The following is a 15,000-nucleotide window of genomic DNA, read 5'->3' on the forward strand; positions in this document are numbered from 1 at the left end:
CAGGGCACGCTGACTAAACAGGGCACGCTGGCTATAAACAGGGCACGCTGACTAAACAGGGCACGCTGGCTATAAACCGGGCACGCTGACTAAACAGGGCACGCTGGCTATAAACCGGGCACGCTGACTAAACAGGGCACGCTGACTAAACCGGACACGCTGACTAAACAGGGCACGCTGGCTATAAACCGGGCACGCCGACTAAACAAGGCACGCTGGCTATAAACCGGGCACGCTGACTAAACAAGGCACGCTGGCTATAAACCAGGCACGCTGACTAAACAGGGCACGCTGACTATAAACCGGGCACGCTGACTAAACAGGGCACGCTGGCTATAAACCGGGCACGCTGACTAAACAGGGCACGCTGGCTATAAACTGGGCACGCTGACTAAACAGGGCACGCTGACTATAAACCGGGCACGCTGACTAAACAGGGCACGCTGGCTATAAACCGGGCACGCTGGCTATAAACCGGGCACGCTGGCTATAAACCGGGCACGCCGACTAAACAGGGCACGCTGGCTATAAACCGGGCACGCCGACTAAACAGGGCACGCTGGCTATAAACCGGGCACGCTGGCTAAACCGGGCACGCTGACTAAAACGTGGTACGCTGACTAAACAGGGCACGCTGACTAAACTGGGCACGCGCGTGCCTTCGATTTTGTCTATCCACACCACACACGATCAGGACACACAGGTTGAAATATCAGAAAGAACTCCTGAACCAAATATATTCATTTGGAGAACAGGTCAAAACACATACAAAACATTCATGGACATTTAGCTAGCTAGCTTGCTGTTGCTAGCTCATTTTGTCATGGGATATAAACATTGGGTTGTTATTTTACTTGAAATGCACAAGGTCCTTTTTTTTGTTGCTGGATCTTTGTAGAATATCGGCCCATTTTGAGTCAAACAAAATAGTGTGTTCTCTACTCTGACAATAAATCCACAGATAAAAGGGGAAACCTAGTTAGTGTCTAGTAATCTCTCCTAGTTCAGTTCTCTTCTTCTGTGGATTTTATATGGTGGTTGGCTACCAACTTTAAGGTGCATTACTACAACCATCTGGACTGGAGTGTGGACCTCAGTTCACCCAATATGCTCCTAAAAACCAATGAGGAGATGGAAGAGGCGGGACTTGCAGCGTGTCAAGCGTCTAAAAAAGAACCAAAGTTTTATTTTAGCGCCTGGCTAGCAGACGCTCGTTGTGCGCGCGAGCAGTTTGGACGAAATGACTGAATAACATGTATGTGTACATTTAATTTTTGCAACGTTCGCGCACGTTACTCGGCCGGTGTGGTCAGCATGTTAGATACATGTACAATGACTATCAAACAACCAAGATCTTAAAAAATAACCAAGATCTTAAAGAACCAAGATTGGCGTTTTAGGAACAAAATCTCAAAAGTCTCATCACATTAGTCCATCACTTTGACATTAAGTACGACTGGAGCGGGCAGATGATGTCACAGCGTGTGCAGATGATGTCACAGCGTGTGCAGATAATGGATCTTAACAATGCATTTACTAACAATGTTGATGATGCATTTAGCAATGATGATGTTGATAAAATCTCTTTTAATCTGTTATGGCCGCCCACATTTTTGGTCCCCTTTTTCAACCAGCAAATGTATTTGTCAAAGAAATACAATAGCATTTATATATTATTTGCAAGACACTTTTGTTTGTGAAAAGACATGTAGTGTGAGCTTCTTCAGTCACATGGTAAATCTTGGCTAGTGTCTGACTGCATCTCAAGGCATTTTTTACATTCGTATTTCTCTTCTTTTTTTTTGTACAACGACTTAAAGACACTGTGTTTGTGAACAGTAGTGTGAGCTTTAATAGTCACATGCTACTACTGTCTGCATGTTGACTCTCCTCTTCCTGAACCAGAACTGTTTACGTACTGTACTGTAATAGAAAAACATGATTTAAAATGTTTTTTCATACATTATTTTTATTCTTTCCATAAGGATTTGCAAGATACTTTGTTTGTGAAAGGAAAATAGCGTGAGCTTTCATAGTCACATGCTTGACTACGGCCTGTCTGTTGACTGGCGTGACACCAGGCAGAGACCAACCTGTTTTAACTTTTACTTTAATCAAAACAAAGCTGGACTTGCTGGGAACAACGACTCCTAGAATCCCACTGTAGACTGTTAACAGTCACTTTTATGTATTTATTTATTTTATTTAACCTTTAATTAACAAGGCAAGTCAGTTAAGAACAAATACTTATTTACAATGACGGCCTAGGAACAGTGGGTTAACTGCCTTGTTCAGGGGCAGAACGACAGATTTTTGCCTTGACAGCTCAGGGATTCGCTCTAGCAACTTTTTGGTTACTGACCCAACGCTCTAACCACTAGGCTACCTGCCCAACGCTCTAACCACTAGGCTACCTGCCCAACGCTCTAACCACTAGGCTACCTGCCGCTCCATGCAACAGTGCAACTCCACATTTCTGTTGTATTTTAGTTAGTCAATATTTACCAATTACGCTTCATTGATGAAAGACTGCAGCATTTTTTACAGACACATCAAATATTGTTCCTGGTCTCAGGACTCGAATCCTTCACAAATAGTAGCAATTTCTTGAAAATACCATTTGGAAATATTGCTGCTTGATTGAAACTCAAAGTATTTCCAGAAGATATTCAAAACCCTCCTCAACTTTAGATGTGTCCCTTAACATTAAGTTCACTGATGCTATTTTCCTTCATGGTACATTATATAGAGCTAGATCATGCAATACAATACATGCTAAATGCTTGGAAACAGACAGATGTGTGTACATACATAACTATACCTCCTAAAGCATCAGATAGACGTATTCTACAACAGAGTTTGGGTACTGTGTACTTGACAGAAAGACAAGAGTTCTTCTTCCAGAACCTTCCGGAAGGACCCGAACCTTCTTCTCAGTTAGAGGAAGGAGGGACCTAGACCTGAAGCTCCACCCCATGTCCTTCAGTGCTGCATCCTGGTTCACGTGCAATTCTCCTTCATCGACCAATCAACTTCTTCAGGTCAGAGTGGTGATTTCTGGTTGGGCATAGTTCCCAGTAGCTGCCAGGATGTCTTTACAGCTCTCTGTAACAGAGAAACATAAAGGGTGGAAATTAGAGACAGGAAAGTCAAAACAATGTTCTGTGTATGTATGGCGTGACAATGATGGAAGAGTTGGCAACACCACTGGATGAAGGATAATATAACATTCATTCAATATTGAGACTTTGAGCCAAATATCCTATACATTATGGGATCAGAAATCCAGTGCCAACCATAGTGGTAAAGGCATGAATACATACTGCGGGAGAGTGGGGGAAGTTCAGCCATGTTTTACATTCAGCAACACTCCGTCAAGGGAAACATTAGTATTCTTTCTAACAAAGATATCTACGTATATTTCAGGATGTTGTGTATCCCTGGAGATAATCAGAATTCATGTAAACATTCATGAAAACATAGCTTGTCCAAAAAAAACTAGTCTCCTGACACAACTTGTCCTGTATGTATATCCCGGTATGGGGTAAGTTGAGTCGTGGGAAAGGGTAAGTTAAGCTGCTTACAAATTTCTGAAGTGAATTAAATATTACTACTCTGTTTTTAAAACCATGACTGTCTTTATTTCCCAGACACAATTCAACACAATCACAATCGCTTTTCCAAGTTTAAAAAAACGTAGTTATTTTAAGCATCTTTTAACAGAGGCTTAACACCTAACAAACACTTTTTTAAACACTTTTAACATAGGCCAGGCCCTGTTGTTAACTCATATCCCAGCGATAATGACTTGCATTACGCCTAGCAAGAAAATTTGCTTCAATTTGCTCAACTTGCCATTGGCTCAACCACTGGCTCAGCTTACTCCATAGCAAACATATTGGCTGTATTAGGATACACAGCTATAATTATGCACTTTCATGCTAGGTTCCCTATATAGTGCACTACTTTAGACCAGGGTCAGTAGGACTCTGGCACCCTATTCCCTATATAGTGCACTACTTTAGACCGGGGCTCTGATCAAAAGTAGGGCACTATGTAGGGAATAAGACGCCATTTGGGATGCAGATCCTGTCTCCCTGCAGCATATGCAGTAATGTGCACTAAAATGTGAGAGTGTATGTGTGATGTTCCCCTTTCACAGGCCGAGATGTCATTACCCACATACTCACCAGATACAGAGCCCGTGCTATTGAATTACGTAGCCTTCTCTCCTTCTGTAGCTTTCTCTCTCTCCCTCCCCTTCTCTGTCTCTGTCTCTCTTTATTTCTCCCTCTCTCTCTCCTATCTCCCCCCCTCTCTCTGTCTCTCTCTATTTCTCCCTCTCTCTCCTATCTATCTCCCCCCTCTCTCTCTCTCTCTCTCTCTCCTATCTCTCATGTCATCTCTATGTAGTTGACAACACAAACTAGCCACAATTACCCGTGGAACCTTTATCACTTGCTAGTGTGGCTGCGGGTTTTTAACTGAACACTTTGATCAGCCATCTTATTGCCTTTTATTTAACGTAAGTAAGTTATGGAGAACACACTCTCTATTCCTATAATGACCTGATGACCTCTAGCCAGCTGAATAATGCAAGCCAGAGCATGGGTTTGTGTCCATTAGGCTCTAGAATATTCCATTAGGCTCTAGAATATTCCATTAGGCTCTAGAATATTCCATTAGGCTCTAGAATATTCCATTAGGCTCTAGAATATTCCATTAGGCTCTAGAATATTCCATTAGGCTCTAGAATATTCCATTAGGCTCTCTAATATTCACGTTGTTTGATGACCTAGTGAGCATGACCCATCAATGCTTGGGGCGTTGCAATGAGAAGCCTCTGTACTGTTATGATGACGGAGAGGCGTCTAGATCCCAGTCAAGGCTTTCCTCCCTGTAACCACAGTTCATTTACCCAGTAGGTCAGGACAGATCCCAGTCAAGGCTTTCCTCCCTGTAACCACAGTTAATTTACCCAGTAGGTGAGGACAGATCCCAGTCAAGGCTTTCCTCCCTGTAACCACAGTTCATTTACCCAGTAGGTCAGGACAGATCCCAGTCAAGGCTTTCCTCCCTGTAACCACAGTTCATTTACCCAGTAGGTCAGGACAGATCCCAGTCAAGGCTTTCCTCCCTGTAACCACAGTTCATCTACCCTGTAGGACAGGACAGATCCCAGTCAAGGCTTTCCTCCCTGTAACCACAGTTCATTTACCCAGTAGGACAGGACAGATCCCAGTCAAGGCTTTCCTCCCTGTAACCACAGTTCATTTACCCAGTAGGTGAGGACAGATCCCAGTCAAAGCTTTCCTCCCTGTAACCACAGTTAATTTACCCAGTAGGTCAGAATAGATCCCAGTCAAGGCTTTCCTCCCTGTAACCACAGTTAATTTACCCAGTAGGTGAGGACAGATCCCAGTCAAGGCTTTCCTCCCTGTAACCACAGTTCATTTACCCAGTAGGTCAGGACAGATCCCAGTCAAGGCTTTCCTCCCTGTAACCACAGTTAATTTACCCAGTAGGTCAGGACAGATCCCAGTCAAGGCTTTCCTCCCTGTAACCACAGATCATTTACCCAGTAGGTCAGGACAGATCCCAGTCGAGGCTTTCCTCCCTGTAACCACAGTTAATTTATCCAGTAGGTCAGGACAGATCCCAGTCAAGGCTTTCCTCCCTGTAACCACAGTTCATTTACCCAGTAGGTGAGGACAGATCCCAGTCAAGGCTTTCCTCCCTGTAACCACAGTTCATTTACCCAGTAGGTCAGGACAGATCCCAGTCAAGGCTTTCCTCCCTGTAACCACAGTTCATTTACCCAGTAGGTCAGGACAGATCCCAGTCAAGGCTTTCCTCCCTGTAACCACAGTTAATTTCCCCAGCAGGACAGGACAGATCCCAGTCAAGGCTTTCCTCCCTGTAACCACAGTTCATTTACCCAGTAGGTCAGGAAAGATCCCAGTCAAGGCTTTCCTCCCTGTAACCACAGTTAATTTACCCAGTAGGTGAGGACAGATCCCAGTCAAGGCTTTCTTCCCTGTAACCACAGTTCATTTACCCAGTAGGTGAGGACAGATCCCAGTCAAGGCTTTCCTCCCTGTAACCACAGTTCATTTACCCAGTAGGTCAGGACAGATCCCAGTCAAGGTTTTCCTCCCTGTAACCACAGTTAATTTACCCAGTAGGTGAGGACAGATCCCAGTCAAGGCTTTCCTCCCTGTAACCACAGTTCATTTACCCAGTAGGTCAGAATAGATCCCAGTCAAGTCTTTCCTCCCTGTAAGCACAGTTAATTTACCCAGTAGGTGAGGACAGATCCCAGTCAAGGCTTTCCTCCCTGTAACCACAGTTCATTTACCCAGTAGGTCAAGACAGATCCCAGTCAAGGCTTTCCTCCCTGTAACCACAGTTAATTTACCCAGTAGGTGAGGACAGATCCCAGTCAAGGCTTTCCTCTCTGTAACCACAGTTAATTTACCCAGTAGGTCAGGACAGATCCCAGTCAAGGCTTTCCTCCCTGTAACCACAGTTAATTTACCCAGTAGGTGAGGACAGATCCCAGTCAAGGCTTTCCTCCCTGTAAGCACAGTTAATTTACCCAGTAGGTGAGGACAGATCCCAGTCAAGGCTTTCCTCCCTGTAACCACAGTTCATTTACCCAGTAGGTCAAGACAGATCCCAGTCAAGGCTTTCCTCCCTGTAACCACAGTTAATTTACCCAGTAGGTGAGGACAGATCCCAGTCAAGGCTTTCCTCCCTGTAACCACAGTTCATTTACCCAGTAGGTCAGAATAGATCCCAGTCAAGTCTTTCCTCCCTGTAAGCACAGTTCATTTACCCAGTAGGTGAGGACAGATCCCAGTCAAGGCTTTCCTCTCTGTAACCACAGTTAATTTACCCAGTAGGTCAGGACAGATCCCAGTCAAGGCTTTCCTCCCTGTAACCACAGTTAATTTACCCAGTAGGTGAGGACAGATCCCAGTCAAGGCTTTCCTCCCTGTAACCACAGTTCATTTACCCAGTAGGTCAGGATAGATCCCAGTCAAGGCTTTCCTCCCTGTAACCACAGTTCATTTACCCAGTAGGTGAGGACAGATCCCAGTCAAGGCTTTCCTCCCTGTAACCACAGTTTATTTACCCAGTAGTTCAGGACAGATCCCAGTCAAGGCTTTCCTCCCTGTAACCACAGTTCATTTACCCAGTAGGTCAGGACAGATCCCAGTCAAGGCTTTCCTCCCTGTAACCACAGTTAATTTACCCAGTAGGTGAGGACAGATCCCAGTCAAGGCTTTCCTCCCTGTAACCACAGTTCATTTACCCAGTAGGTCAGAATAGATCCCAGTCAAGTCTTTCCTCCCTGTAACCACAGTTAATTTACCCAGTAGGTGAGGACAGATCCCAGTCAAGGCTTTCCTCTCTGTAACCACAGTTAATTTATCCAGTAGGTCAGGACAGATCCCAGTCAAGGCTTTCCTCCCTGTAACCACAGTTCATTTACCCAGTAGGTGAGGACAGATCCCAGTCAAGGCTTTCCTCGCTGTAACCACAGTTCATTTACCCAGTAGGTGAGGACAGATCCCAGTCAAGGCTTTCCTCCCTGTAACCACAGTTAATTTACCCAGTAGGTCAGAATAGATCCCAGTCAAGGCTTTCCTCCCTGTAACCACAGTTAATTTACCCAGTAGGTGAGGACAGATCCCAGTCAAGGCTTTCCTCCCTGTAACCACAGTTCATTTACCCAGTAGGTCAGGACAGATCCCAGTCAAGGCTTTCCTCCCTGTAACCACAGTTAATTTACCCAGTAGGTCAGGACAGATCCCAGTCGAGGCTTTCCTCCCTGTAACCACAGTTAATTTATCCAGTAGGTCAGGACAGATCCCAGTCAAGGCTTTCCTCCCTGTAACCACAGTTCATTTACCCAGTAGGTCAGGACAGATCCCAGTCAAGGCTTTCCTCCCTGTAACCACAGTTCATTTACCCAGTAGGTCAGGACAGATCCCAGTCAAGGCTTTCCTCCCTGTAACCACAGTTCATTTACCCAGTAGGTGAGGACAGATCCCAGTCAAGGCTTTCCTCCCTGTAACCACAGTTCATTTACCCAGTAGGTCAGGACAGATCCCAGTCAAGGCTTTCCTCCCTGTAACCACAGTTCATTTACCCAGTAGGTGCAGGACAGATCCCAGTCAAGGCTTTCCTCCCTGTAACCACAGTTCATTTACCCAGTAGGTCAGGACAGATCCCAGTCAAGGCTTTCCTCCCTGTAACCACAGTTTATTTACCCAGTAGGTCAGGACAGATCCCAGTCAAGGCTTTCCTCCCTGTAACCACAGTTCATTTACCCAGTAGGTGAGGACAGATCCCAGTCAAGGCTTTCCTCCCTGTAACCACAGTTCATTTACCCAGTAGGTCAGGACAGATCCCAGTCAAGGCTTTCCTCCCTGTAACCACAGTTCATTTACCCAGTAGGTGAGGACAGATCCCAGTCAAGGCTTTCCTCCCTGTAACCACAGTTCATTTACCCAGTAGGTCAGGACAGATCCCAGTCAAGGCTTTCCTCCCTGTAACCACAGTTCATTTACCCAGTAGGTCAGGACAGATCCCAGTCAAGGCTTTCCTCCCTGTAACCACAGTTCATTTACCCAGTAGGTCAGGACAGATCCCAGTCAAGGCTTTCCTCCCTGTAACCACAGTTCATTTACCCAGTAGGTGAGGACAGATCCCAGTCAAGGCTTTCCTCCCTGTAACCACAGTTCATTTACCCAGTAGGTCAGGACAGATCCCAGTCAAGGCTTTCCTCCCTGTAACCACAGTTCATTTACCCAGTAGGTCAGGACAGATCCCAGTCAAGGCTTTCCTCCCTGTAACCACAGTTCATTTACCCAGTAGGTGAGGACAGATCCCAGTCAAGGCTTTCCTCCCTGTAACCACAGTTCATTTACCCAGTAGGTCAGGACAGATCCCAGTCAAGGCTTTCCTCCCTGTAACCACAGTTCATTTACCCAGTAGGTCAGGACAGATCCCAGTCAAGGCTTTCCTCCCTGTAACCACAGTTCATCTACCCTGTAGGTCAGGACAGATCCCAGTCAAGGCTTTCCTCCCTGTAACCACAGTTCATTTACCCAGTAGGACAGGACAGATCCCAGTCAAGGCTTTCCTCCCTGTAACCACAGTTCATTTACCCAGTAGGTGAGGACAGATCCCAGTCAAGGCTTTCCTCCCTGTAACCACAGTTAATTTACCCAGTAGGTCAGAATAGATCCCAGTCAAGGCTTTCCTCCCTGTAACCACAGTTAATTTACCCAGTAGGTGAGGACAGATCCCAGTCAAGGCTTTCCTCCCTGTAACCACAGTTCATTTACCCAGTAGGTCAGGACAGATCCCAGTCAAGGCTTTCCTCCCTGTAACCACAGTTAATTTACCCAGTAGGTCAGGACAGATCCCAGTCAAGGCTTTCCTCCCTGTAACCACAGTTAATTTACCCAGTAGGTGAGGACAGATCCCAGTCAAGGCTTTCCTCCCTGTAACCACAGTTCATTTACCCAGTAGGTCAGGAACAGATCCCAGTCAAGGCTTTCCTCCCTGTAACCACAGTTCATTTACCCAGTAGGTGAGGACAGATCCCAGTCAAGGCTTTCCTCCCTGTAACCACAGTTCATTTACCCAGTAGGTCAGGACAGATCCCAGTCAAGGCTTTCCTCCCTGTAACCACAGTTAATTTACCCAGTAGGTGAGGACAGATCCCAGTCAAGGCTTTCCTCCCTGTAACCACAGTTCATTTACCCAGTAGGTCAGAATAGATCCCAGTCAAGTCTTTCCTCCCTGTAACCACAGTTAATTTACCCAGTAGGTGAGGACAGATCCCAGTCAAGGCTTTCCTCTCTGTAACCACAGTTAATTTACCCAGTAGGTCAGGACAGATCCCAGTCAAGGCTTTCCTCCCTGTAACCACAGTTAATTTACCCAGTAGGTGAGGACAGATCCCAGTCAAGGCTTTCCTCCCTGTAACCACAGTTCATTTACCCAGTAGGTCAGGATAGATCCCAGTCAAGGCTTTCCTCCCTGTAACCACAGTTCATTTACCCAGTAGGTGAGGACAGATCCCAGTCAAGGCTTTCCTCCCTGTAACCACAGTTAATTTACCCAGTAGGTGAGGACAGATCCCAGTCAAGGCTTTCCTCCCTGTAACCACAGTTCATTTACCCAGTAGGTCAGGACAGATCCCAGTCAAGGCTTTCCTCCCTGTAACCACAGTTAATTTACCCAGTAGGTCAGGACAGATCCCAGTCAAGGCTTTCCTCCCTGTAACCACAGTTAATTTATCCAGTAGGTCAGGACAGATCCCAGTCAAGGCTTTCCTCCCTGTAACCACAGTTCATTTACCCAGTAGGTGAGGACAGATCCCAGTCAAGGCTTTCCTCCCTGTAACCACAGTTAATTTACCCAGTAGGTGAGGACAGATCCCAGTCAAGGCTTTCCTCCCTGTAACCACAGTTAATTTACCCAGTAGGTCAGAATAGATCCCAGTCAAGGCTTTCCTCCCTGTAACCACAGTTAATTTACCCAGTAGGTGAGGACAGATCCCAGTCAAGGCTTTCCTCCCTGTAACCACAGTTCATTTACCCAGTAGGTCAGGAAAGATCCCAGTCAAGGCTTTCCTCCCTGTAACCACAGTTAATTTACCCAGTAGGTGAGGACAGATCCCAGTCAAGGCTTTCTTCCCTGTAACCACAGTTCATTTACCCAGTAGGTGAGGACAGATCCCAGTCAAGGCTTTCCTCCCTGTAACCACAGTTCATTTACCCAGTAGGTCAGGACAGATCCCAGTCAAGGCTTTCCTCCCTGTAACCACAGTTAATTTACCCAGTAGGTGAGGACAGATCCCAGTCAAGGCTTTCCTCCCTGTAACCACAGTTCATTTACCCAGTAGGTCAGAATAGATCCCAGTCAAGTCTTTCCTCCCTGTAACCACAGTTAATTTACCCAGTAGGTGAGGACAGATCCCAGTCAAGGCTTTCCTCTCTGTAACCACAGTTAATTTACCCAGTAGGTCAGGACAGATCCCAGTCAAGGCTTTCCTCCCTGTAACCACAGTTAATTTACCCAGTAGGTGAGGACAGATCCCAGTCAAGGCTTTCCTCCCTGTAACCACAGTTCATTTACCCAGTAGGTCAGGATAGATCCCAGTCAAGGCTTTCCTCCCTGTAACCACAGTTCATTTACCCAGTAGGTGAGGACAGATCCCAGTCAAGGCTTTCCTCCCTGTAACCACAGTTTATTTACCCAGTAGTTCAGGACAGATCCCAGTCAAGGCTTTCCTCCCTGTAACCACAGTTCATTTACCCAGTAGGACAGGACAGATCCCAGTCAAGGCTTTCCTCCCTGTAACCACAGTTCATTTATCCAAATAGGTCAGGACAGATCCCAGTCAAGGCTTTCCTCCCTGTAACCACAGTTCATTTACCCAGTAGGTGAGGACAGATCCCAGTCAAGGCTTTCCTCCCTGTAACCACAGTTCATTTACCCAGTAGGTCAGGACAGATCCCAGTCGAGGCTTTCCTCCCTGTAACCACAGTTAATTTATCCAGTAGGTCAGGACAGATCCCAGTCAAGGCTTTCCTCCCTGTAACCACAGTTCATTTACCCAGTAGGTGAGGACAGATCCCAGTCAAGGCTTTCCTCCCTGTAACCACAGTTCATTTACCCAGTAGGTGAGGACAGATCCCAGTCAAGGCTTTCCTCCCTGTAACCACAGTTAATTTACCCAGTAGGTCAGAATAGATCCCAGTCAAGGCTTTCCTCCCTGTAACCACAGTTAATTTACCCAGTAGGTGAGGACAGATCCCAGTCAAGGCTTTCCTCCCTGTAACCACAGTTCATTTACCCAGTAGGTCAGGACAGATCCCAGTCAAGGCTTTCCTCCCTGTAACCACAGTTAATTTACCCAGTAGGTCAGGACAGATCCCAGTCAAGGCTTTCCTCCCTGTAACCACAGTTCATTTACCCAGTAGGTCAGGACAGATCCCAGTCGAGGCTTTCCTCCCTGTAACCACAGTTAATTTATCCAGTAGGTCAGGACAGATCCCAGTCAAGGCTTTCCTCCCTGTAACCACAGTTCATTTACCCAGTAGGTGAGGACAGATCCCAGTCAAGGCTTTCCTCCCTGTAACCACAGTGCATTTACCCAGTAGGTCAGGACAGATCCCAGTCAAGGCTTTCCTCCCTGTAACCACAGTTCATTTACCCAGTAGGATAGGACAGATCCCAGTCAAGGCTTTCCTCCCTGTAACCACAGTTCATTTACCCAGTAGGTGAGGACAGATCCCAGTCAAGGCTTTCCTCCCTGTAACCACAGTGCATTTACCCAGTAGGTCAGGACAGATCCCAGTCAAGGCTTTCCTCCCTGTAACCACAGTTCATTTACCCAGTAGGACAGGACAGATCCCAGTCAAGGCTTTCCTCCCTGTAACCACAGTTCATTTACCCAGTAGGTCAGGACAGATCCCAGTCAAGGCTTTCCTCCCTGTAACCACAGTTTATTTACACAGTAGGTGAGGACAGATCCCAGTCAAGGCTTTCCTCCCTGTAACCACAGTTCATTTACCCAGTAGGACAGGACAGATCCCAGTCAAGGCTTTCCTCCCTGTAACCACAGTTCATTTACCCAGTAGGTGAGGACAGATCCCAGTCAAGGCTTTCCTCCCTGTAACCACAGTTCATTTACCCAGTAGGTCAGGACAGATCCCAGTCAAGGCTTTCCTCCCTGTAACCACAGTTCATTTACCCAGTAGGTCAGGACAGATCCCAGTCAAGGCTTTCCTCCCTGTAACCACAGTTTATTTACCCAGTAGGTCAGGACAGATCCCAGTCAAGGCTTTCCTCCCTGTAACCACAGTTCATTTACCCAGTAGGTGAGGACAGATCCCAGTCAAGGCTTTCCTCCCTGTAACCACAGTTCATTTACCCAGTAGGTCAGGACAGATCCCAGTCAAGGCTTTCCTCCCTGTAACCACAGTTCATTTACCCAGTAGGACAGGACAGATCCCAGTCAAGGCTTTCCTCCCTGTAACCACAGTTCATTTACCCAGTAGGTGAGGACAGATCCCAGTCAAGGCTTTCCTCCCTGTAACCACAGTTCATTTACCCAGTAGGTCAGGACAGATCCCAGTCAAGGCTTTCCTCCCTGTAACCACAGGTCATTTACCCAGTAGGTCAGGACAGATCCCAGTCAAGGCTTTCCTCCCTGTAACCACAGTTTATTTACCCAGTAGGTCAGGACAGATCCCAGTCAAGGCTTTCCTCCCTGTAACCACAGTTCATTTACCCAGTAGGTGAGGACAGATCCCAGTCAAGTCTTTCCTCCCTGTAACCACAGTTCATTTACCCAGTAGGTCAGGACAGATCCCAGTCAAGGCATTCCTCCCTGTAACCACAGTTCATTTACCCAGTAGGTCAGGACAGATCCCAGTCAAGGCTTTCCTCCCTGTAACCACAGTTCATTTACCCAGTAGGTCAGGACAGATCCCAGTCAAGGCTTTCCTCCCTGTAACCACAGTGCATTTACCCAGTAGGTCAGGACAGATCCCAGTCAAGGCTTTCCTCCCTGTAACCACAGTTCATTTACCCAGTAGGTCAGGACAGATCCCAGTCAAGGCTTTCCTCCCTGTAACCACAGTTCATTTACCCAGTAGGTGAGGACAGATCCCAGTCAAGGCTTTCCTCCCTGTAACCACAGTTCATTTACCCAGTAGGTCAGGACAGATCCCAGTCAAGGCTTTCCTCCCTGTAACCACAGTTCATTTACCCAGTAGGACAGGACAGATCCCAGTCAAGGCTTTCCTCCCTGTAACCACAGTTCATTTACCCAGTAGGTCAGGACAGATCCCAGTCAAGGCTTTCCTCCCTGTAACCACAGTTTATTTACACAGTAGGTGAGGACAGATCCCAGTCAAGGCTTTCCTCCCTGTAACCACAGTTCATTTACCCAGTAGGACAGGACAGATCCCAGTCAAGGCTTTCCTCCCTGTAACCACAGTTCATTTACCCAGTAGGTGAGGACAGATCCCAGTCAAGGCTTTCCTCCCTGTAACCACAGTTCATTTACCCAGTAGATCAGGACAGATCCCAGTCAAGGCTTTCCTCCCTGTAACCACAGTTTATTTACCCAGTAGGTCCGGACAGATCCCAGTCAAGGCTTTCCTCCCTGTAACCACAGTTCATTTACCCAGTAGGTGAGGACAGATCCCAGTCAAGTCTTTCCTCCCTGTAACCACAGTTCATTTACCCAGTAGGTCAGGACAGATCCCAGTCAAGGCATTCCTCCCTGTAACCACAGTTCATTTACCCAGTAGGACAGGACAGATCCCAGTCAAGGCTTTCCTCCCTGTAACCACAGTTCATTTACCCAGTAGATCAGGACAGATCCCAGTCAAGGCTTTCCTCCCTGTAACCACAGTTTATTTACCCAGTAGGTCCGGACAGATCCCAGTCAAGGCTTTCCTCCCTGTAACCACAGTTCATTTACCCAGTAGGTGAGGACAGATCCCAGTCAAGTCTTTCCTCCCTGTAACCACAGTTCATTTACCCAGTAGGTCAGGACAGATCCCAGTCAAGGCATTCCTCCCTGTAACCACAGTTCATTTACCCAGTAGGACAGGACAGATCCCAGTCAAGGCTTTCCTCCCTGTAACCACAGTTCATTTACCCAGTAGGTGAGGACAGATCCCAGTCAAGGCTTTCCTCCCTGTAACCACAGTTCATTTACCCAGTAGGTCAGGACAGATCCCAGTCAAGGCTTTCCTCCCTGTAACCACAGTTAATTTACCCAGTAGGTCAGGACAGATCCCAGTCAAGGCTTTCCTCCCTGTAACCACAGTTTATTTACCCAGTAGGTCAGGACAGATCCCAGTCAAGGCTTTCCTCCCTGTAACCACAGTTCATTTACCCAGTAGGTGAGGACAGATCCCAGTCGAGGCTTTCCCTCCCTGTAACCACAGTTAATTT

At 46.9% G+C, this 15,000-nt stretch overlaps 1 protein-coding gene across 1 annotated transcript in view; it reads right to left on the minus strand.

Moving 5' to 3' along the window:
• The window catches only part of LOC139543088 (voltage-gated potassium channel KCNC1-like), a 126,150-nt gene that overhangs the window by 1,713 nt on the left and 109,437 nt on the right, over positions 1 to 15,000 (minus strand). Inside the window, exon 5 of the mRNA XM_071349238.1 lies at positions 1 to 3,105. This exon is cut by the window's left edge and continues 1,713 nt beyond it. Coding sequence (XP_071205339.1) covers positions 3,038 to 3,105 — 68 coding nt within the window. The 3' untranslated portion in view covers positions 1 to 3,037. The remainder of the gene's footprint in view (positions 3,106 to 15,000) is intronic.

Source organism: Salvelinus alpinus, chromosome 17 (genome assembly GCF_045679555.1).
Source record: "Salvelinus alpinus chromosome 17, SLU_Salpinus.1, whole genome shotgun sequence".
In the NCBI taxonomy this organism is placed as follows: domain Eukaryota; kingdom Metazoa; phylum Chordata; class Actinopteri; order Salmoniformes; family Salmonidae; genus Salvelinus; species Salvelinus alpinus.